This window comes from Fundulus heteroclitus, chromosome 9, assembly GCF_011125445.2.
Source record: "Fundulus heteroclitus isolate FHET01 chromosome 9, MU-UCD_Fhet_4.1, whole genome shotgun sequence".
In the NCBI taxonomy this organism is placed as follows: Eukaryota; Metazoa; Chordata; class Actinopteri; order Cyprinodontiformes; family Fundulidae; genus Fundulus; species Fundulus heteroclitus.
Window position 1 is genome coordinate 18,813,025 of NC_046369.1, and position 21,942 is coordinate 18,834,966.

General features: G+C 36.7%; 1 protein-coding gene across 4 annotated transcripts in view; it reads right to left on the bottom strand.

Annotated features, from left to right (window-relative positions):
* The window catches only part of pex5la (peroxisomal biogenesis factor 5-like a), a 117,663-nt gene that overhangs the window by 19,594 nt on the left and 76,127 nt on the right, over positions 1-21,942 (bottom strand). For 3 of the 4 annotated variants that reach the window (XM_036141170.1, XM_012877931.3, XM_036141169.1), the window contains 4 exons: positions 20,362-20,455; positions 20,067-20,096; positions 16,623-16,718; positions 781-897 (listed from right to left, as the gene is read on the bottom strand). In XM_036141170.1, the coding sequence (XP_035997063.1) occupies positions 781-897; positions 16,623-16,718; positions 20,067-20,096; positions 20,362-20,455 (337 nt within the window). The remainder of the gene's footprint in view (positions 1-780; positions 898-16,622; positions 16,719-20,066; positions 20,097-20,361; positions 20,456-21,942) is intronic. The other variant, XM_036141168.1, reaches the window with a different exon arrangement.

The following is a 21,942-nucleotide window of genomic DNA, read 5'->3' on the forward strand; positions in this document are numbered from 1 at the left end:
CAACCTAAAATTGAGGATTTGATCGTAATTCTTTTAACACCTTTACAGAACCTAGAAGTTGCTGCTTCACTCATGCCTTGACTTTTGGGGTTCAGTGTTGGTTTGGGCAAATTTAAAAAAATCTTAAAGTCTTAAAAATAATTGTTTTATATAGGGTCTCAATGATATACAATAGTAAAACCAAAGCATAAAATAAACAATACATGTTTCTATAACAATTAATATGTATGGATTTACTAAATATACCAAATCACAAATTAGATGTCGATGTGTCAAAATCATACATGAGTGTTTTTATTAATTTGCCCTGTGGTGATATGAAATAAATACATCAGTAAATGCATAAATGCATCAGAAAACAAACAGTAACACCCACTATGGCTTCTCAAATAGACTACAATGTCTGAATGGTTAACCTGAACAGCAACTCAACGGTACACCAATCTCATTGGCTGTAGTAGTTTCAAAAATTGTGTTCATTTATCAAAACAATTGAATAACTATGATGTCCTGAATTGTGGTGTTTTTAGACCATGACATCTATTCGCGTGAAAGTAAAATCCTATTGCGAGAAATTTGTGCCGCTCTAATTAAAAATGTTTACCATCCAAGGAAGGCCTGCTGATTGTATAGTCATTACCTATGGAACAATGCCTCCTTCTGAGCTAGCATGCAACTAGAACGGAAAGCAGTGACTCCCTGTTAACATCATCTTTATTTTAGTGCCATCTGCAAAAAAAATCCTGTTAATGGTTGGTGTGACCTGTAAATGATACTAACCTTCTCATGTGGAGAAACAGATGAGGGTATCTGTGCCTGCTCGTTTTCTGTCAGCCAGTTTCGTCGGGCCAGCTCTTCCCACTCTGCCTGCATTTTGTCCCAGAACTCTGTGTCCGACTGCAGAAATCACAGAGAGGAAACAGCGGAGGATTGAGGTTGGAGAGATGGGGAGAGAGTGGAAGGTGACAGCGGGGAATGACTGATTATTGTGCTGTGGAACAAAAGCTCCTGTTAGGTTTTTCATCACCTGCTCTCGGAAATGTCACATTTGTCAAGATTAGCGACTCTTTGTAATATATGGACTCCACTCTCCTTCAGACCTACTATATTTCCCTATCAAGGTGGACATAAAAACGCCTACATTTCTTTACTGAGTAGCAATTCAAACCAAAAAAAAGGCTTATTTCATAAAGTAACAATTAAATAAATGCTACTAATGTGTAACGATACAGTTAAAATATAATTACAGTGCATAACATATGTGTACTATCTTAATTGCTAATGAGAGCTTGCCAGCCCAGAACTGTACAGTCTCTATCAGCTTGACATTTGAATGGTTATTTGCTGGCATTTAATTAGCTGACCAGAGCTGACGTTGAGTCTGGATGTGCAACCTGTCAGTTTAAGATGCCAAACCACCTTCTGCATTATTTGGGAGGAAAGCAAAAAGCAAAACAGGTAGGCTAGATGAGCATTTTCTTTCATGAACCATCGTCTTATAATGTCTAATTTTACAACTTCAATATGAGATAGTAATGGGTAGTTATCAGTTTGAATGAATGTTTTCCAAATATTATAATATGAAAACTTTCAATTTGTACCCGGTGCTTTGTATACATTTCAGACTACTTCAGTAAACATAAAAGTCAAGAATTAATGAATGGATTCTGTCACATTTAATTTGATTATTGGCCAAGTTCATCATAATTTTAAGTGGCATTAAAATACACTTTACTTTTATAATGATGGGCTGCACATTGAATATATTTGATTAGCTTGCAGTGAAGGCTGCCTATCTCTATAGCAAATTAAGTAAGACAGGTACTGAAGGACATGAGCTTGTGATGTTGGCAAAGAAAATAAAACAATGTGGACATAAAATATTTGATGATATTGAATTTGCACAGCCCCTCTTGATGAAACTGGTTCTATCTGTCTGTCTGTCTGTCTGTCTGTCTGTCAATTAAATATTGGTCTTTCAATATTGAAACAGTGGTAATTATCAAAGTAGTTTTTTCAATGATCTGGAATGACAGAATTGGTGGGTTCTAATTATTCCTAATAACTACGCTGTTTGTTTTGATATATCCAAATCAACACTGTTGTGACTTAAGGTTATTTTATCTAATTATCTACTACTTGGTTTTATTTTAGTGAATACTGCTAAAAATGTCATAAAATCAAAGAAAGTATTGTTACCGATGCTTCTTTCTAAGAATACTGACTCTAATTCAGACCAGCACCAGCTGTGTTTGAATCAAGTTTGAGGTCGACTGCAGTAGAGGGTGCAATTATTCTTTTTTTTCTGACCCCTTTGTGTTTAAACATTTGGCAACTTCTTAATGAGTGGTCCCATCTCTTTTCATGCACACGACTGGCACAACAGACGCTTTAGCTGTTGTGAATGTAAAACTTGAATACAGTGAATAGCCACAGCCTTTTCTCTTCCAGCTGGCTGACTCCATGAATCTCGGATGTCTTCCTGTCAGAAGGAGAGCGGACCAGGAATGAAGCCAAGCAAGGCAGAACAGCCTTGTGTGACTAACCGACTGGCTAAAGCCAGAACTCTATCAGTACATGATGGCACATCATACAGTAAGTCTGCGTGTGGTGACGCTGACGGTTGCTTGGAAAACCCAGATACACAAGAAGACAGGTGTTGTTGTCAAAGGTCATTTAATGCTCCACATGAAACGAGCCTTTAGATTGATAGCAAGGCCACAGCTGCTCGAAAGAGAGTCCACTGGCTGTTTGACATTTGTTGATTTGATTTGATTTTTTACACTTTAAATCAGAGGTGTAATCCATGAAAATGTAAATACACTGGTTTTCATTAAAGTATACAAATCTACTGAGCCATATTTTTGATAAAAGAATAAATGGTAACAATAAATAAACACACTCAGATGTAATACAATTAAGAATCTCCATTTTATTCTGAATGTTTATTCCCTTTTATTAGATGATGTGTAATGTGAGTTATCCTAAGCTTAAGGCATCTCTCTGTTACTCCTTTGGTAAAATCCCAGCACATCACATCGTCATTTGTTTCTGATTGCGTTTAATCTCCGTTCTGATGTCTATCTTAATGGTTTCCATGTTGCAGCTATTGTAATTTTCATAATGTTCCTCTAATGCTTTTCATTATTGCTTACAGTGCTGTGGGCCTGTTTGCACTGTGACTTAGTCCATCACTCCTTCATTACTTCTATCTTGCAGACTGTCAAATGTTTGTGCATTGAATGCGGGGGCAGCGGGTGTGACTTACTCTCCCTCTAATTGCATCATATGATGACAGTAAATTTCTTGCACGTTTAAAATTGAGCGGATATGCGGACATGTTTTTATTATAAACATATTTCTTTGTATTGCTGTAATGTGTTATTTCTAACTCTGTTCCAGGCAGTTTAATTAAGGGAAACGGAGCACAAATACAGTGGGATGCTGAGTATCGCTGGAAGGAGCCCATAGCTCTGACTTTTAATCTCAGCTGCTCTGAAACAGCTTGCAGCCAATAAACATGTCACTACTGGTTGGAAATTCATTGGTAATACCTAGTCACTCACCTGAAAAAATAGGCTCTTGATCGTGATTAGTGTGCCTTATGCCTGGTTTACACGGCAAGGTTTTAAAATTGTCGGCTGATTTTTTAAAACCCAAGAGCCCCCACATGTGACAATACATTTTTTTTGTAGATATAACAGGTTTGCTCGTAAAGTGCGTTGTTTTTGGTCAAACCACAAGCACAACACACCACACAAGAACAAATTTCCCACAAATGAGAAATATCGCAAAACTTCTTGTGATCAGTTGTGCGCTGAGAGTAAATAAACATAGCCGACGAGAAAGACCAATGGTGATAGTTTGTGGACTAATTTTAATGGAGAAATAAAATTTAATAAAGAAAAGACGGTTAAAGGAGTGAAAACACCGCAAACAGGGGCCCAGTGTTTGCTACACTATGATATGGAGGGGAGTTGTTGTTGCTTTCTGAGTGGCTACAAGCCACATTCAACAGGCGGTGTGCTCGTTTGGCCTCAGGGAACACCTCACACGCTAGGAAATCGGGCCAAGACAATCTAACATGTTAAACATCCCCCGATTTAAAGTTGGTTCAGTCCCAACGTCCTTCTAAGCGGACTAGATCACTTTTAACACATCACACATGGCAGGAATATCTCATCAGATTATCTTAAGAGCCATCCCAATGATCGGGGCGTCTTTAGGATTGTCGAAAGGGGAAAATCGGGACAGAAATCAAGCTAATTATGTTGCAGTATTTCAGAGGTCACAGAAATGACATATGCAGCCAGTAGATTTTTGTTGTAGTGAAAATAATTACAATCCGTGTCAGCTGGAAAGAAACATAGAAACTCTTTTTAGAAAAATAAGCAAACAAATGAATAAATAAATCCATACTGATCTTGTTAGTAACCCCCGCTATTACCATCTAATGTAGAACAGATTACTGGATCAATGTGTGCTTCTGTGCTTTTGTCTCTCTTGTTGTGTCTCTGCTCTGTCTTCTGTAACCCCCAGTCGGTCGAGGCAGATGACCGTTCATACTGAGCCTGGTTCTGCTGGAGGTTTTCCTTCCCGTTAATGGGGAGTTTTTCTTTCCACTATCGCTTCATGCTTGCTCAGTATGAGGGATTGCTGCAAAGCCATGGACAATGCAGACGACTCTCCCTGTAGCTCTACGCTTCCCCAGGAGTGAATGCTGCTTGTCGGGACTTTGATGCAATCAACTGGTTCCCTTATATAGGACATTTGTATCATCATCTGTATAATATGATTGATTTTGACTTTGTAAAGTGCCTCGAGATGACATGTTTCATGAATTGGCGCTATATAAATAAAATTGAATTGAATTGAATTGTTTTAGAGCAAAAAACAAACAAACATGATATTTCAACAAAATCCACATTAGAATCTGTCAGCCGGCTCACATCAATTAGTTTTCTATTAGTTTTCCTATGAGGGGCAGTACAAGCCATAATGTATTCTGCCACCCTCACATACATATATACATCCCTCATTCACATATATTCTTCTGACCGATACATATATTTTATGTCACACATGCATACATTTTCAACAAAATATATGAAAGGTAGGTGGTGGGGGTGGTGGGCTGGTACCTATCTCCAGCTGCCGATGGGCAAGAGGCGGAGTCGCGGGGTACATAGGTCAGGCTGAAGTTTAACAGTCTTATTAAGCTACAAAAAAGTTAAAAAAGATTATTGTCTTGCAATAACAGACAAAGCCGAGGTTGAGTAATGTAATGATGGTGTTAAACTAAAATGTATGACGTCATTATTGTCTCTCTCAGGAATGTTTTGAGATCTGACCACAGTACCTTCGCTCCGTTTCCAAGTTGCTAATTAATCACACATGCGCAAAGTTGCTGATGACCCAACACTGGGATACTAAGTAGGATATAAATATAACGTAAATACAGTTATGTTGTTTTATTTTCTCTCTGAAACCAAAGCACTAAAATAATTCCCTGAATTTGATTCACACGTAGTTTCTGTCACTATACAACCCATTTACTGTCTGTGCCTCTGATCATTTTGGTCAAATTTGTTTCATTTATTGCGGATTCAGGCAACATATTCAAATTAATAAATTATTTAATGAAGTTCATTTGTAGTTTGAAACATATTTTCAGTGTTTTTTTTTTACTTTTTTGTCTTGCCAAAGCTTATTTTTCACATAGGCTGGATCACAAGTAAGTGAACAAATATATCAATGTGCCAGTTCATTCCAAGAGACAGTAACTAGAATATTTTCTCCTCTGAAATATTGTAATGCCTTGGTGTCCTATCAACACTCTTGGAGGCAAAAAGATTGTTTTCAGTTCTGCTTCTTTAGTTCGATTCCCTTACAGCCAGCAAAATCTGCAGACATCCATTCAAAGCATGTAGTGCATTCACTGCTACAAGGAGGAGAGACAGAAATATAATTGGCCACGAGGCTATACTTAATGTCCCAGGGAAACGTGGGGGTAACATACTCCTTTGTGTTACCATTTCATAGAATAGCAGCACATACATCACATTCTCACATTTTTGGATGGATTGCGCAACCTCGTCACCGTTATTACCTAAATGCACCAGATGCAACACATTTTCATGTGGGACAATGTGTTAATCCACCACTTTTCTCTTGTGCAGAACTGGTTTCAACACCATCCACAGTTTACAGCACAGTACCTTGCATCATCATCATCATCATCATCATCATCATCATCATCATCATCATCATCATCATCATCATCATCATCATCGTCATCATCATCATCATCATCATCATCATCGTCATCATCATCATATTCTCCATTTCTAAACCCCATCGAATACTTTTTCTCAGCATGGCGGTGGAAGGTTTAGGATCTCCGGCCCCAGGCTCAGGTGCCCCTCATTCAGGCCACGGAAGAGGCTGGTGACCTAAGCGACGCCGCAGCTGAGCAAGGACTGAGGATATTGCTTGTATTGTTGATGAAATTATCTGGCCAGATATGTGTAGAATATAATCTGTTTTATTCAGTTAATAATAATAATAATAATAATAATAATAATAATAATAATAATAATAATAATAATAATAAATTGGATTTGTAATCTGTAACAGGTTAAGTGCTAATTAAAAACACACGGAGAGCATGAAAAATAAAAAAAATGTATGAAATGAAATGTATTCGGATTAGAAAACAAAAAAAATATTCGGATTGTACCGTTTATATGTACACGGGATCACCTGGCTTTATTCAGAATAGAACCACTCTGCCATGCCCTGTTATCAAATTTCCCTAAAAAAAAAACACAGAAGAAGAAGAAGAGCTTCTATCTTTGCTAAACAACAAAATATAGCAAACAAAGCAGTAGTGTATGGGTTTGTTTGTCTTCTGAGTGCCCAAGCTTGCACCAGGTTGAAAAATTGAAAATTTCTTCCATCTTTCCTTCTAATGCTTTTTTTTGGGGCATTTTATCAACTCTTAATTAAATGACAACATCTGTGGCATAACGTAATTTATTTCCCTTTACGAAATCAACTGCAAAAAGTAAACTACTTTAATACTTCATAGAAAAAGCTGTTCCATCTGGGAAGATTTTTTAATCTTTGTTTTAACTTTAAATACATTTCTAGAAAGCAGCTTAAATTTAAAATTGCTGCAAGGTGCTTTTAGATAGAAACATTTACAGAACACAATACTTTATAGTGTAGCAGGCCTTTAAAATTGTACTTGTTTGTAAGAACAAAAAAGTATGTATGGACCGACCAGAGTTTATAATAAACTCTTAGTGTTTATTATATCTTTGAACAAATTCAAACGCACACAGTGCCACACGATGTGCATGAATAAATACAACAGTCACATAAGATTTATTAATGTACCATTGTGGAAACCATTACCTGCAGTCTTGTTCCTTTATTTTCATTATTATACCAATGCAAAGACTTGGCAGAGCAAAGCAACCCTTATTTTTGCCTCATTAAGCTTTGCATCCGATTCACATACTGTATTCCCAAAAGGAATTAAATAAAAAGCTTTGTTAAAACACAAATGAGCCTTTTCATCGTCCGAATTAATTTGGCCCATGAGATACGACCTTATATTCTGCAAAGCCAGCTTTCATATATAAACTTTCTGGTCATGCTGCTTTCAGACAAGCACAAAAAACTGTGTATAAAGAAGTATCCCAAAAAAAGCCCCCAACAACAGTAAACTAATGTTAACATAACATGGCTGTTAATTTAAAGCATGCTTGCTTAATTATTTTGACAGAAGATAAGGTTTTATGCTACAGCTCCATTTTAAAGACTTCTTTCTTGTCATCCTTTCATAAAAATACATTTCTTGTGAAAGATGTTACAAATATTTGTACATGTTGTAACTCATTGTATGTGTTTCCATCTGGATAATTATATCTTAATTATGATCGAGAATAATTATACTCTTTTAAATTGTTTATTTTACATGTATCTCCCTTATTCTATGTACCCTAGGTTTAAACATCCAAGTACATCAAGTTTAGTAATTTTAATTTGAGCTAGAGTCTCTGGAACCAAGCAGGTACTTGGATGGAGGTTACATATCCATTTTTTGCCCAGAGAGCTTATTTCTTTAAAAAAAAGGCAATGTCTCATTATTTACTGGTGACACAGCAGCCTGCAGGTAGAAAAAAAGCTCTTTTCATCTCCAGTGCAGGGCTGGCCTGGCCTTTTAATGTTAATGAGCTACCCACTGCTATGCTGCACAGGGCAAGTCCTTGGTCAGCAGCACAAAAATAGGAAGCTGGAGTCCTTATAATGTCACTCAGAGGGGAATAAAAAAAACATCTCACTTGACAAAGTACTACAAAGCCATTAGAGCGGGGAATAAGAGTGTTGTCCTTTGGAAAGTTGGGTAGGGGTCTAACAGCATGCATCTGATGTGGACGGTCACAAAACTGAGCTGCGAATTCATATAACATCAATCAAAACTTCAATCAGTGTCCGATCTTTCATTTTCAAACACTTTGAGCTCAACACCAAAGACAGATTGTCAAAATACCAATGAAAACATGCAAAAGGGTGGTCAGTAATTAGAAGAAAGATTTGATTGCTGTAATGCCAATAAAAATGTTTCCGCTGATTTTTGAGAAGGGTATATATAATTTTCAACATTTAAAAAAAAAAACGAAATGTAAATAGAAATAGATTGGTGAAGTCGCTCAGTCAGCTCCCATACTCTTTTTCTAGTCTAAAGTATGTTTTCGAGTATCATTTAAGACATTTTGCACGCTTCTTGATCATAAAATTCCCTACATCTACAAATAGACAGCTTTTAGCTGTTTATTTGTGCCATTTATTGCTCAGAAAAAATAGCTGACAAAGAATATTTCCTGTTGTCATCTAAACATGTTGGGAAAAAGATGAGAGAAAAACTAAGGTGACCAATATGGCTACAAACGGTAGCTTATCCATGACCAACTAGGGAAAAAAGAGCGCAAGTAAAGTTCAATAAAACAGGTACCTTTGTAGGTGTGAATCATCACCATTTTAAAAATAAGTTCTAAAACATTTTATGTTACTTAATAAACATGAGCACCTAAATTATGTGCCATACGTTTTAACTGCTGTTGATGAAAGTTGTACAGGAGATGCTTTTATTCACAGGTGAACGAGGAAGGGAGTGATAGGTCTGATGAGATGATGGAGACGCACAAGAAAACAGTAAAGACACTGAACCAGAGACAAATAAAACACTGCAGCACCTGAAAAGATCTGTGGACGTCTTTATTTCCTCTGCAATCTCAAATGTCACCAAACTTGCTTCTGATTTTCTTCTAAATGATAAAAGCAAATCTCTCCTGCTGCTATTGGATGACTTACAGTCATCTTTCGTTCGTTTTATTACCCATGTGGGAGCAATTTTAATGCCCCTCATTGTTCACCAACGTCACGGCCGACGCTGTTTTAGTGGTTCCATGTTTAATAAAAGTATTTTACTGTCACTAGCCCAGATTAATTGACAGCCCCCTCATTTGAAATGCACATTTACCTTCTTTAAATATCTCTTTATCACCTCCCTGGAAAAAGAATCAAAAGCCAAGCTTCATCTTTTGGATCGCCGCCCTTTTCTCCCCCTTCTTCACTGATTATTATGTCTAAAAACATAAAACCTTACTGTCTCTTATCAGGGAAGACTTTGTAAGATGAGGCTTATACTTCTAAGACTATTTCTTTGTCTGCTGCCTCTTTGGGCCCTAATTTCCTTATGTTTGTTCAGCTCTTCTAATCCAGTGAATTAAAACGAAAAGCTTAGTGCTGGTTTAATATTCTCTGAGCCATCGCTTCCTGAATTTGGAGATGAATCTGAATAGGCCTTTCAAACTGCAATTATGTGATGTGGGCCTTTGACACATACAACCAAAGCAAAAAAAAAAAAAAAAGAAGAAGAAGAAGAAGAAGAAAAAAAAGGCTACTCACACCCTCAGCTTATCCAGAGAGGAAGCTGGCACTGAGGCTGCAGGATACTGAAGCAGTCAATGCTCCATGCTGAAATGCTTGTCCGTCAGCATCACAGGACCTCATGGCTCACTTGCCGTACATGTAGCGTTTGTATTCGGGTGGGAGGTGGGTGTTTATTGGCTTAAACAACATGGGACATCATTGCTAGCTCTGGACTGAGATTCACAATTCCTGAAGCCTTGCTCTAACTTTTTCATAGCCTTCTTCTATATTCCAGATGTGGGTAGAATAGCCAAAAATTATACTCAAGTATGAGTAGCAACGCAATATATTTTTACTCAAGTAGAAGCAAAAATCGTGATGGCCAGACACGCTTTCCAGGGTGAACCCCACCTCTCGTCCAATGACCGCTGGAGAACCCCATTGTTTTTCTCTCCTACAGTATATTTTTAAAAAGAGATGTCCACAAAAGGCTAACTTTAAGAGATCTATACAGCCCACGCACAACACATAATCCATTATGTTAAAGGATGGAAAAGAGAACAGCCATTCCAATAGCAGAAGTAAATATGGAAGAACAACCCTGCCATAACCACAAATAATACGTCCATAACTAAATGACCCAAATGAAATAATTAGAATGACAAGAAATGCACCAAGGGAATACATTTTAGATAAACATCATGGCATTTACGGTGACATAAAATTATCTTTAACTTTCCATTTTCATATCATAATATTTCTCTGTCAAAATGTTAATTCATTATATAAATTATGATATGTATTTTATTTTTAAACAAAAATTTTATTTAATACATTTCCTTTTATTTATTTCAAATTTTTTAGACATCTTATTTGTATATAGTTTCTTTTTTGTTCTTTGTATTGCTTGTTTATGTGTTTCACCTTAAACTTGCCTAAGTTAGTGTTTTAGTTCTGTTTAACCTTTTTGTTTGTTTGTAATTTAACAGTTTGCAAGCACTTTTGTATTATAGAAGATTTTAGACTATTGTCTTCCCTGTTACCTCCCTTTTCAATTCCCCTCCCCCCAAATATTTTACTGCATGTCCATATTTTTTTTTAAATCTATCAGTTTTACTTTTACCTGATTTACTTTTTCATTTTTCCATCTGCCACCTCTGCAACAGGTAACAGAGGAGGCCCGTCTTTCAAACCAAGTCAGAGTAACATCAAGATCCAAGCTCTGTGTTCTGAGATCGATTGTGCATACCTGCAAAAACCTTTGTGGACACATACGATGTGTCGCTGCTGGGGATTCATAGTCTCAGAAACTTTTTTTTTTCTCCTCTACATTTTATTTATGTTTTTCCCATGTAGCCTAGATAGACCAGCTTGCAGTTGTCCTGCCTTGGTGACATTCTGTGTTGATCCTTAGAACAATATAACATTTTTCAGGATTTTTTTTTTGGATCTGAAAAAATTAGGAACCTAAGTCTCTTAGTTAGCTGTGTATTTTTATTTTTGTTTCTTATTTTCCTTAATTATATTTAATGTATTTATTTTTTGGGGAAAGCAGCTCCACTTTTGAAAGTAAATCTGTTAGGTCTTTTTGGCATTAAGACAGCAATTCTTAGTGCTACCCTGACAGACAGGAGAAAAAAGAAAAAAAAGACGTGTTTTTATGAACATGGGTGAAGGGAGGCTCCACAGTGCAGCAGATTTTTCTCACTGTTGTAGCGTTTTGTCTGCCTGTAGCAACTTGTAAATGTTATTTAAAATCAAAATCCTTTACAGGTTTAATCTCTTATTTATGCCACATTATTCTAGAATAATTCTTATAAAATATGCATCTGGAAACAAAAGCTGTATATTTATCTGGGGATTCTTAAGGACAGCTATTTATTTTGCCACCATACATTCATCCATTAATCAGTTTGTATTGCATCTGTTAGATGTCAACTGGTAGTTTTGGATTAATGCTAGAAAATGTATTTGTCTCTCCTACTATCACAAACCTAAACATGTGTAGTTTGTTTGGAAACGCTACCTGGTCATAAAGCTTTTTGGAACAAACTTTCCTGTTGGGTGTGACATGAAAGAAAGATTGAATACGTGGGAAATCATCGCATGCCAATGTCAAGTATGGTGGAGAATCTGTGATGCTGTGGGACTCTTTCTCTTCCAAAGGTCATGAAAACCTTGCATCAGGAACTTGTCGAACAACCAAGACGATTAAAATAAAAAATCTGGTGGACTGTACAAGTAAACTAAAAATGTGATGTTTGTTGAGTCTTTCAACAGGATAATGATCCAAACCACAGGATCAAATCAAGACAAAATTGATTTACCAGACACAAAATCAACTATTATTTCTTTGCCCTTTTCAGGCTTCAAGATACAAACCACTTACAAAATATGTTGGCTGAGCTAAAGTGAAGAGGCTATAAAAGAGAACCCTGGACTCTACAGAGATTGTGTAAAGAAGAGAAAGCCCCCTGTGAGTGCTGCGTCCATGTGAAAGTTTATGGAGGACTGTGTGCTCTCCTCCTGATGAAATCAGGCTGTGCAAAAACTATTCACAGCAGTGACGCTAACATTGGTCACACCTGGTACTCTGCTAAAAACAATTATTTTTTTAACAAGGGATTTTTTTTCTGCACAACTGAAGAAATTTATTTCAATTAGAGGTTGGACATTACCAAATTGTTTTCGTGCATTATTTTGCTACTGCAATAAAGTAATTATTTGTTTTAAGGCTGGTTAGTAATCTTCTCCGGGGACGCCTCTAAATTAGTTTGGCAAAATAAAATTCTAATTTCCTCATGTTCATCTTATCATGTGATTACAAAAATTACTTTTAAGTGGAAATAAATAGGTGATAAAAAGCGCTTTGAGCAGAGAAAACTGGCTTATTAATTTCTTCTTCTCAAATTGTGTGTGTGTGTTTTTTTTATGTCGTGCTTATTGGAAAACCAAATCCGGAACCTCACAGCAAAAGAACATCTGGTATATTTCACAGCTCATCAAATTTGCGATGCTAGAATACAGATGTACAGATTTACTACTAAATACTGGAGCTATTCTGTCCCCAGTGATATCTGATATGTCTGGCTGCAACGGACTAACCTATTTACCTTCCTGTTGTTAGCTGGTGAAGTCGTGAGTATATTTCTGGGTCAGTGATCTCATGAAGTGTGTGGAGTTAGCAAGAAAGAGCACTTTCTAAAAGGTAAAAACAGGAAGATTTGACTTAGGTGTCTGGAAGCGTGGAACAGGTATAAGTGGGCTGATTTTCACAGGATTAATAGACATCATGTACTTATGTATAGTTTGTATGACTACAAGATAGAACCCCCCCCCCCCACCCCTTGTAGGAACTCCGTATTTTAAAATCTCTTTATCCTGTAATCTCAAGAGATTTTCTTTGAATTTCTAATAAAGTGGGATGGCTACTGAGCAGACTTTACGTTAACTCATATTCCTGAAAATGTGTCTTAATTGACACCATAAAACCTTTCAACAAATACATTTGTGGTTGGGAATTTATTGTTACTGAATAAAAGTATTTTTTTTGCAATTATACAACAACATGTATTTATTCTTTGAGAGGTTGTGCGTTTAAACTTTACTGGAGTAAGCCATGGAACGTACATTTAACACATTAAATATTATAAGAAATGCCCCCTTGCAAAATCTATTTCCATTTTTTTTTTATTTTCAATTCAGTTTTTTCTATAGTTGAACAAATGCCATCTCAAGGCTAAGTCATACCCACATTAAAACAGATTCACATTTAAGCACAATCAGGATATTCAAATTCAATTCATTCAGATATAATCAGACTGAAATAAATGGCGCCCAAAAATTATCCTAGCGGTACTACGGTCCAATAAAAGTCCCTTAATCAGGTGTATAATGGCGATTGGTGAAATGAGGTGTATCTTGATTGCAGGGAAATTTTATAAATAGCAGACACATTTATTTATTCTTAACAGAAACCTGACTTTCCTGTCATGATTCCTAGGTGTTTGAGGTTTGTTTTTTTTTATGCCTCTGTTTCTTCCCTCTTCCTTCTCTTCTCTAGTTGCTGTCATTTTATTTCATTCATTTGTGGGTTAGGTCCACTCATTCTTGGATTCATTCTTTATTCTTGTTCACCACGTACATTTTGAATTAATTCTCATAGATTTCTTCCCTTTGTTATCTCTGTTCAGTTCCTGTTCATTACAGCCCTCTCCTCCGCCTTCATTGGTCTCAGCTGCTCCTTATTCCCACCTGATTACTCTCACCTGTTTTGCTATGCCTTCCGCTAATCTTCTCCCTGAATATAAGCTCCCGGGGTGGCTCTGCCTCATGGTTTGTGCTCCTGCCATGTTCTCTGTTCGTGCTCCATGTGCCTGTTTTGTGCTTTCTGTAATAAAATCCTGCACTTGCTGTTCTGTCTGCACTTGGGTCCTTCACAAACCTGCCCATCATGCCATTTCCTGCACTTAATGTTTTTAAAAAAGATCAAGGCAAGGGCTTTCCTTTTGGTGAAAACAGAGATGCATCAGTACAATTTCTTATCAGGTTTCCTCTCTTCCATAAACTACTTTGGTCTGCTTTTGGGGCCGTGTGCAGTGCACCTGCTCGGCTAAGTTTTATGAGACAGAAAAGGTTCTAATTTTATTTTTAATTACCTCTTACAATATGTTGCTGCTTGCTGTAATACCACACAAAAATACTATTGCAATACGTCACAAATGTACAGTACGTATTAAATGGTATATAGTGTATAACAAAAACTATTCTCATGTTCAAAGCAATTTTCTCTAGAAAGGTTTGTCTTATTCCATGTGATTTTCCCTCAGTTAAACTTGACATGGTGTCACTTCTAAAGCGGTGACAACAGCGGTCACCTCTGCTGTAATTAGCCTGATGTCTGACAGTGTCATTAATTGTGCAATTGCTTGCTATTTGGTGTCTGGTTGGTGCTTATATTTTTCCTGGGCTGTTCCTGCATCACTTTCTGAACACTACATCACCATGTTGGCTTGCATGTCATTTCCCAAAGCAGATATGACGAAATCAAAGGTAACTGAAGGCATGGTCGTGTGAAGTTTAATTATTCCAGGTTACACTTAAAGCTATAAAGTTAAAGAGCAGCTCTGGCAGTCTTCAACTGTCTGCAATTGTAACATGTTCTCTGATAAAAGATCTTAACACACCATTAAGATGAGAGAATATTTTTTTGAACGCTAAAAGTGTGTAGTTGGAGGTTTTGAACACCAGGAAACATTTAGTTTCAGGGATGTGCTTTAGCATAGCCCATGCTGCATTAGTGTTACTAAGGGGGAGATGAGTCCCCATTGGGTCAGCCAGAGGATTCCTGTTATAGATGTCTGAGAAGGCAAACAGCACTTGTGCAGAACAGCACTTTTAGCCAGTGCTGTTCTGCACAATTTTGTGCTGGACACCCGGAGTTCAGTTTGCCAGCTGAATGACGTTTCAGATGTTTCTAAAATGTCTCATTTATTTATGATGCAAATTTTATGGGCAAGCCAACTTAAATTATAACCAGGACAGGGATATGCAAATGAAAATTAGCACTATTTCTTAAATCCCATTTGGAACTCAGCAAATTAGTATTTCCACAGTCCTGATCTGATTGTCTTTGATAAATCGCATCTTTTTTCTTCATAGCCGCCACTCTCATTAACCTCTCTCTTCATAAATGTTTCTGTAAAACTTTATATAAATTTTATTGTTTCGCGTTCACATTTCTGATGGACACCAAAAATATTTAATTGAAAAGCATCTTTTAATTTTGCCCTTTTCAGGCCTCAAGATATAAACCCTATACAAAATATATGGGCTGAGCTAAAGTGAAGAGGCTGAACAACGCAGCCAAAGGAAGAGGCGGGTTGTTTAATTTTTATAATAATTTTTTTTAGTTGTTGTATTTAAGACTTCTTTACACAGACAACTTTAATTTAACCATCACACAGTGTTATATTTGTAGGTACATTTTTTCCCCTTGGGCCATTTGGTTGAAATTTTAAATTTTTTTCCCCCAACATTTGACCACTAGCTGACAGCAGGGCATTGCAGTGGTCCAAATTGCTACACACTGGTAAATTAGTATTCCTTTTTCCTGGGATACAATCAAGTGTGGTCTGGGGTACCGCTAGGAATTTTGGGCATAAAAATAAAAATGTCATCATCTAAACAGCTCATATACAGTATATGTCTACATCTTTATTTTTAGGGGGTCCTGTCAGTCAGTTACTTAAAACTAAAAATAAACTACTTAAAAGACTTAACCTTTAAAAGAAAAACAAACTCTTTTTAAAGCACGTTTTTCTGCAAAGCTCACACTTTGGTGTCTTGGGTCCAACGTGTGAGTTTTTATCATAGCTTAACCCAAAGGGTTATCTGTATTTATGTCCCTAAGATAAACAAGTTATAATTATTACTTAGGCTGGAAAAAAAAAAATCTAAATTTTCTGTTTTAGTCAGGTTTTGTCCTCACTTCACCTCCTAACTTTAAGAAAATGTTCCTGACAAGGACATCGCATTAGATTAAACATATTTCAGCTGCTGGAAATTGAAAAACCATCTTGGCGATTCATGTTAAATCTCATTAAAAGTTGGTGGGGCAGATGCCTTGCTTTTGACAGGTGACAGATGTGAAGTGTAATACTGAGCCGCACTCGGCTTACCTCAACGGCAGCCTTGGCTCGCTCAAACTCCTCCTCCAGGGACTGATGCCTCGACAGGAGGGCGCTCCCCCAGCGCTGCTCCTTCGTTAGACGAGCCTGTCACACACATGCATAAACACATTTCACAATGTAAACATTTATGCCAAACAAAGTCTATCGAACATACGCCTCTACATACACGTAGCACATCACAGCACACGAACGCAGCCAGAGGAAGAGGCAGGTTGGGAGAGTGTGCAGGGTCAGCCCTTGCTGCTTTCTCAGGGCCGAGCAAATATCCCTGCCTCAACAAAGCCTCTGACATGCTTAGGAAGGATAGCAGAATCACTAATGTCAGCAACCAACACAACCATACACCCTCACACCCCAGTCCACGTCTGAAATAAATAAATAAAAAAAAAAAAAATACAGCTTTCACAATTTCACCCTCCGTCCCAAGCTTGGCCCATTTCTGTGCACCTGCACATGCAATAATGAAAAAAAAGAAAAGAAGCTGATATTCTCTGTGACAAACTTGGATGCAAAGCTTTGTCCTGCTTTGAAAAATAATAATCATCCAGTTAGGTCCATGCATGTAATTTGGCATTGTCAGACTGCAGTGTAATTTTCATTAATAAAAAAAGAAATCTGCTCCAATTGCTTTAAAATAACCTTTCATGTTCCGGCAGAGGCAGTAGTAACTAGTTACATTTACTCAGTTACATTTACTTGAGTAACTTTCTGAACAAAATGTGCTTTTAGGAGTAGTTTTACTGCACTGTACGTTTTACTTTTACTTGAGTCATATTATTACTCAAATATCACTACTGTTGATTAAAATGTCTGGCTACTCTACCCACTGTAACTTCATTAATAAAGAACTGACTTGCTTTAACCAAAAATGCACCAAAGAGACAAAAAAAACTAGAGTTTATGTTAAAGTGAGACTTCTTATTTGTACACAAGCTTTGTTATTTTAATGTTATTTTCTATCTGCTGAGCTCATTGAGCCATTTGGAGCTCAAATGAACGTACGGCAAACAGTAGGTATTGTTATTGAAACTACTTTGCACTGTTATAACACACTGTATATACATTAACTGCTGGAAGTACTGCTTTCGAGTTTAATGTTGAAAACATTTTTTTTTTTTAGAAAAGTGCTTCTTCAGCCTGAATTTGTTGTTTTGCAATTACATTATTCTTTGTATATTTTCACCTTTGTCTCTAAGATACCAGAATTGGCACATGACCTTGTATTTTTGTCTGTCCGATAACATAATTTTTTTAAATATTAAATCCTTCGTTACTCAGTACTTAAGTAGCCTTCTTACTGAATATGTTTTTCCTCTTGAGTAATTTCTTGGCTGACTACTTTTTTTTTTTTTTTTTTGTTTTACTTTTATCTGAGTAAAAATATGCTACTCTTACTTGAGTACAATTTTTGGCTACTCTACCCACCTCTGCGCTCTGGTGTGATGTGACACAAGATTTATTGTAATTAGCAATGGGCTACATGTATCCCAGGGCAAGTTAATCTATTACAGAGACCAATGCTTATCTGTCATTTGCTTGGATTACTTGGAAGTTAGGGGACTACCTACAGGGGTGTCTACTGACAGCCATCAGACATATGATTTAGATTGATGCCACTAAGTGGATGAGGAAAATAAAATAAGCCAATGCATATTTGAAAAAAAAGTGTTGCAATGTTTAGTTTCCAGTGCACTTTGAGATTATATATTATTTTTAATACACTGCAGTTTGTGTTTTCAAGGAAAAATCCACCCAAAAGAGGCACAAAACCGGCAAATCAATTGCTTTATTGTCTGTAAGCAATATTCCCTTAGAAACCAGACAACAGTTCCCATTCACCTGAGAAAAGGACATATTAGTTTTCCTTTAACATAATGTTTAGTAATGGAAAAATGCTTTTACTATCCAAAAAGAAAAAGCACACACTAGTTTCAGTCTCCAGAGCTGGTTGTTGTAACCAGACATTGCCCTTTCCCAAACTTTGAAAAATGTATCCTTATCACATTAATGCAAACGAAAAGAAAAAAGACTTGGTGTTGGCAAGCAGATAGATGTTTACAACACTGTGAAGGCAGTCTTTTTTTTTAATCAAGCGAGCTCCTTTCATCTCTTTTATGTGTTGTGTGATCACAGTGTACATCTGTCTGTCTCCCTTAGATCTGCAGAGTGATTTCTTAATTTCCTTTCTTGCTTCAGTAAAATTAACAACATCCTGCAAATTGCAAAAAGTAGCAGAGGAGAGCAAAAAGACATCAACTCTCAAGCTCCAAACCTTTTCATTACTGTTGATAAATCAAGCTTGTTTTCGGGCTTGGTGCAAACAGAGTTCACCATTTAAAAATAAACTATTATAAAAAGAACACTTTTTAAAATGGGGTTCTTGACTAAATGTAGCAACATTGTACTCTTTTGGAAAAACATCAAGGATTTAATCGTGGTTGCAGTAAAATATAGTTCATACTATTACAGTACTCTGTTGACTACGATTTGCCATTACAATGTATTTGACTGTCTTTCTTGCTTTTAATTACAGCAAAAGAAAAAACACCCTTCAAGTGTAGACAGATTACATTTTATCAATATTGATGACAGAATACAAAAAAGTGTTTGAAAATCTGTGCACTTCAGAAAACCCCTCAATATACCTGCAAAATGTGCACAGTTCTAAAATCTTAAGCGGGTACACAGTTTTTTTTATTTGTCCTTTATCATGACTGTGTAATATTTAATTGGGGGGGGGGGGGGTAACTAGGGTGGATTTTTCCTTAAACACAAAAATGATTGAGCAACATACTTGTTAGTTAAAGAAAAAAAAATCTCATGCAAGACATGTTTCCACTTTGCATGCATGGTTTTTCCATGTGATTTTTGTGTATGTAAAGAGGGGTGTGTGTGTGTGTGTGTGTGTGTGTGTGTGTGTGTGTGTGTGCATGAGGATGAGGGGTTACTAACTTTAGGGAAGTAAAACTAACCTTTACCGTATCTGAGCTACAGAAATAGCGTGTAATTCCTAAGTGAACACACATTTCTGTGTTTGTTTGTCAATAACCTCCTTCCATGTGGAGCTCTTATCTTTATTCCAGAATCTATTATTTATGAGAAGGCTGAAAAGGTGATATATGCTTGCTTAGCAGGATCAACACTAATGGGCTCAGAGGAAGGCAGCTAAATAATTAATAGGCTATTAATCTAATAATGGCGTCTGGAAACAAGACTTGTTATGTTGACCTTATGTTGTGGCGTCAACGAAGGAGGAAAGCGCATGACATTTGGACATAATAGCACCACAAAAGAAGAATCGCGACACTAACACTTCCTCTGGATTCCCTCAAATGATTTAAATGTTGGTCCTTATTGAGATGCTGTGATGCTTTTGTAGTGGTACAAATGTACAAGTCTTTTGTTGCTGAAAGGATACATAGGGAGGCTTACATGTCTTCCACTAATATACTGCCTGTTGAGCTGAAATGGAAGAAGTGTAGGTGTTAGGGCAAATGATGGGTAAACAATGACAGAACAGGGTGACTTGTTAGACATACACTTGGATATTAAGACATCATCATTGTGCAGTTGTTAAATACTTTTATGAACACAAGATTTAAAATGTCCAAAGGATGGCTGGATGTGTTTAACTCTTCTGCATGAACAGGACTTAAATTGCACATAGAGCACACTCTAGTGCCATTATCCATCAATACCATCTTCTGCTGTGATATTGAACACTTACTTGTGACGCAAGGGCTGATTCTGGCTCTGCTTTGGTGTTTGCTTCCAATATGTTCTTATTTGAAGAGTCAGACTGGATCTTACCGTCTATAGACCTAAAGGAGAAAACATCAACATCTGCATGAGCTGCCAATACGGTATATGGTCAGTGATTTGGTTTTATTGTTTTTACTGAAGGAGCAAAACCAAAATCTTTGTAGCTAATCTTATTCCAGGTAAATTTGAATATGTCTGTAACTTTATCATCTGCTTTAAACACAAGTGTCGATTTCTTATTTAACCGTCAAACTTCTCAAACAGCAACCGGTTGAGTAATATTTACATTTTAGGAACCTTTTCATGTTAAAACCTGCATTGCAGTGGAAGATTATAATAAACGCAGAACCACACAAATACACTTTAGCAGATTATTTTCTAACTAATTTTACCAATGAATAATTAAATCTCAATATTAAACACAAATTAAAGAATGACTATTATTGTACATAAAGAAATGTGATATTAGATGATAATATTAAGGCAAAATAACCTGTTTTTGTCATGAATTTTAGTGTTAATTACATTTTCATGTATGTAGCAGTCATAGTTTTATTGGATGGTATGCTAAACTATCAGGGTGCTTATGTACCTGCAAGAAACTGACTTTTGGAGGTGCAAAACTAAAATGGTGCGATTTCAGACATTTCTGCACGCTACCTTTGGCAGATATAACAACAATGAGGGACAGCCAGGGAGATCCTCTTTTGCTATTTAGAGATATAACTAAACATTACAGGTAAAGCTCGTTTCTCACTACTTTCTTAATGAGGAATGCAGCTTGTCAAATTTTCATGTAATGTTAAGGTTGAAAAGTTATCACATAGTGTAAAAAAATCAGATTATAATGAAACTGTTTTCCAATATTGCTACTTAAATGGGCTGATATTGCATGGATGAAAAACTATTGGCTTATGTGTGATTTTCTATTTTTTCACGGTAATAGGGATCAATTAAGCATTTATTCTAGACAGAAAGCAAATTCAGTAGTTTTTAATTACATATAGCATTGCTCTGCAGTCCTAAGAGTGCTTGACTATTTGTAAAATATAGCGAAACGGTACTCGATACTATAAATATTTTTGGGGGCTACCTGGTGCCCGTGTATGGAGATAAATTCCTGCCAAAACTTTGCACACACAAAAAAAGTTTTGCACACAAATAAAACTTGTTTTGCACACAAAAGATATCTTTCACACAAAAAAATTGTTTTGCAAACTGTTCGCCAACCTTGCACTCAAAATATCATTTATAAGTTTTCCTCGAGTACAAAACGGTCTGTGCTCGCACAAAACAGCCTGTTCTCGAGTACGAAACAATCCCACCCCCGCTTTTTGTGCCAAAAGTCACGTGATGCATTGAGTTGTTGTTGTTGTTCAGACTTCCCGACAGCAGGTGGCGCACCCGAAAGTAACTGAAACTCGCTCGTTTGGTTGAGGAAGAAAGACGTGATATCACAGCTAACAGCATCAGCACCCCACAGGTAACTTTCAAAACTTTCCTACAAACTAGACTGATATTTTGAGTGCAAGGTTGGCGAACAGTT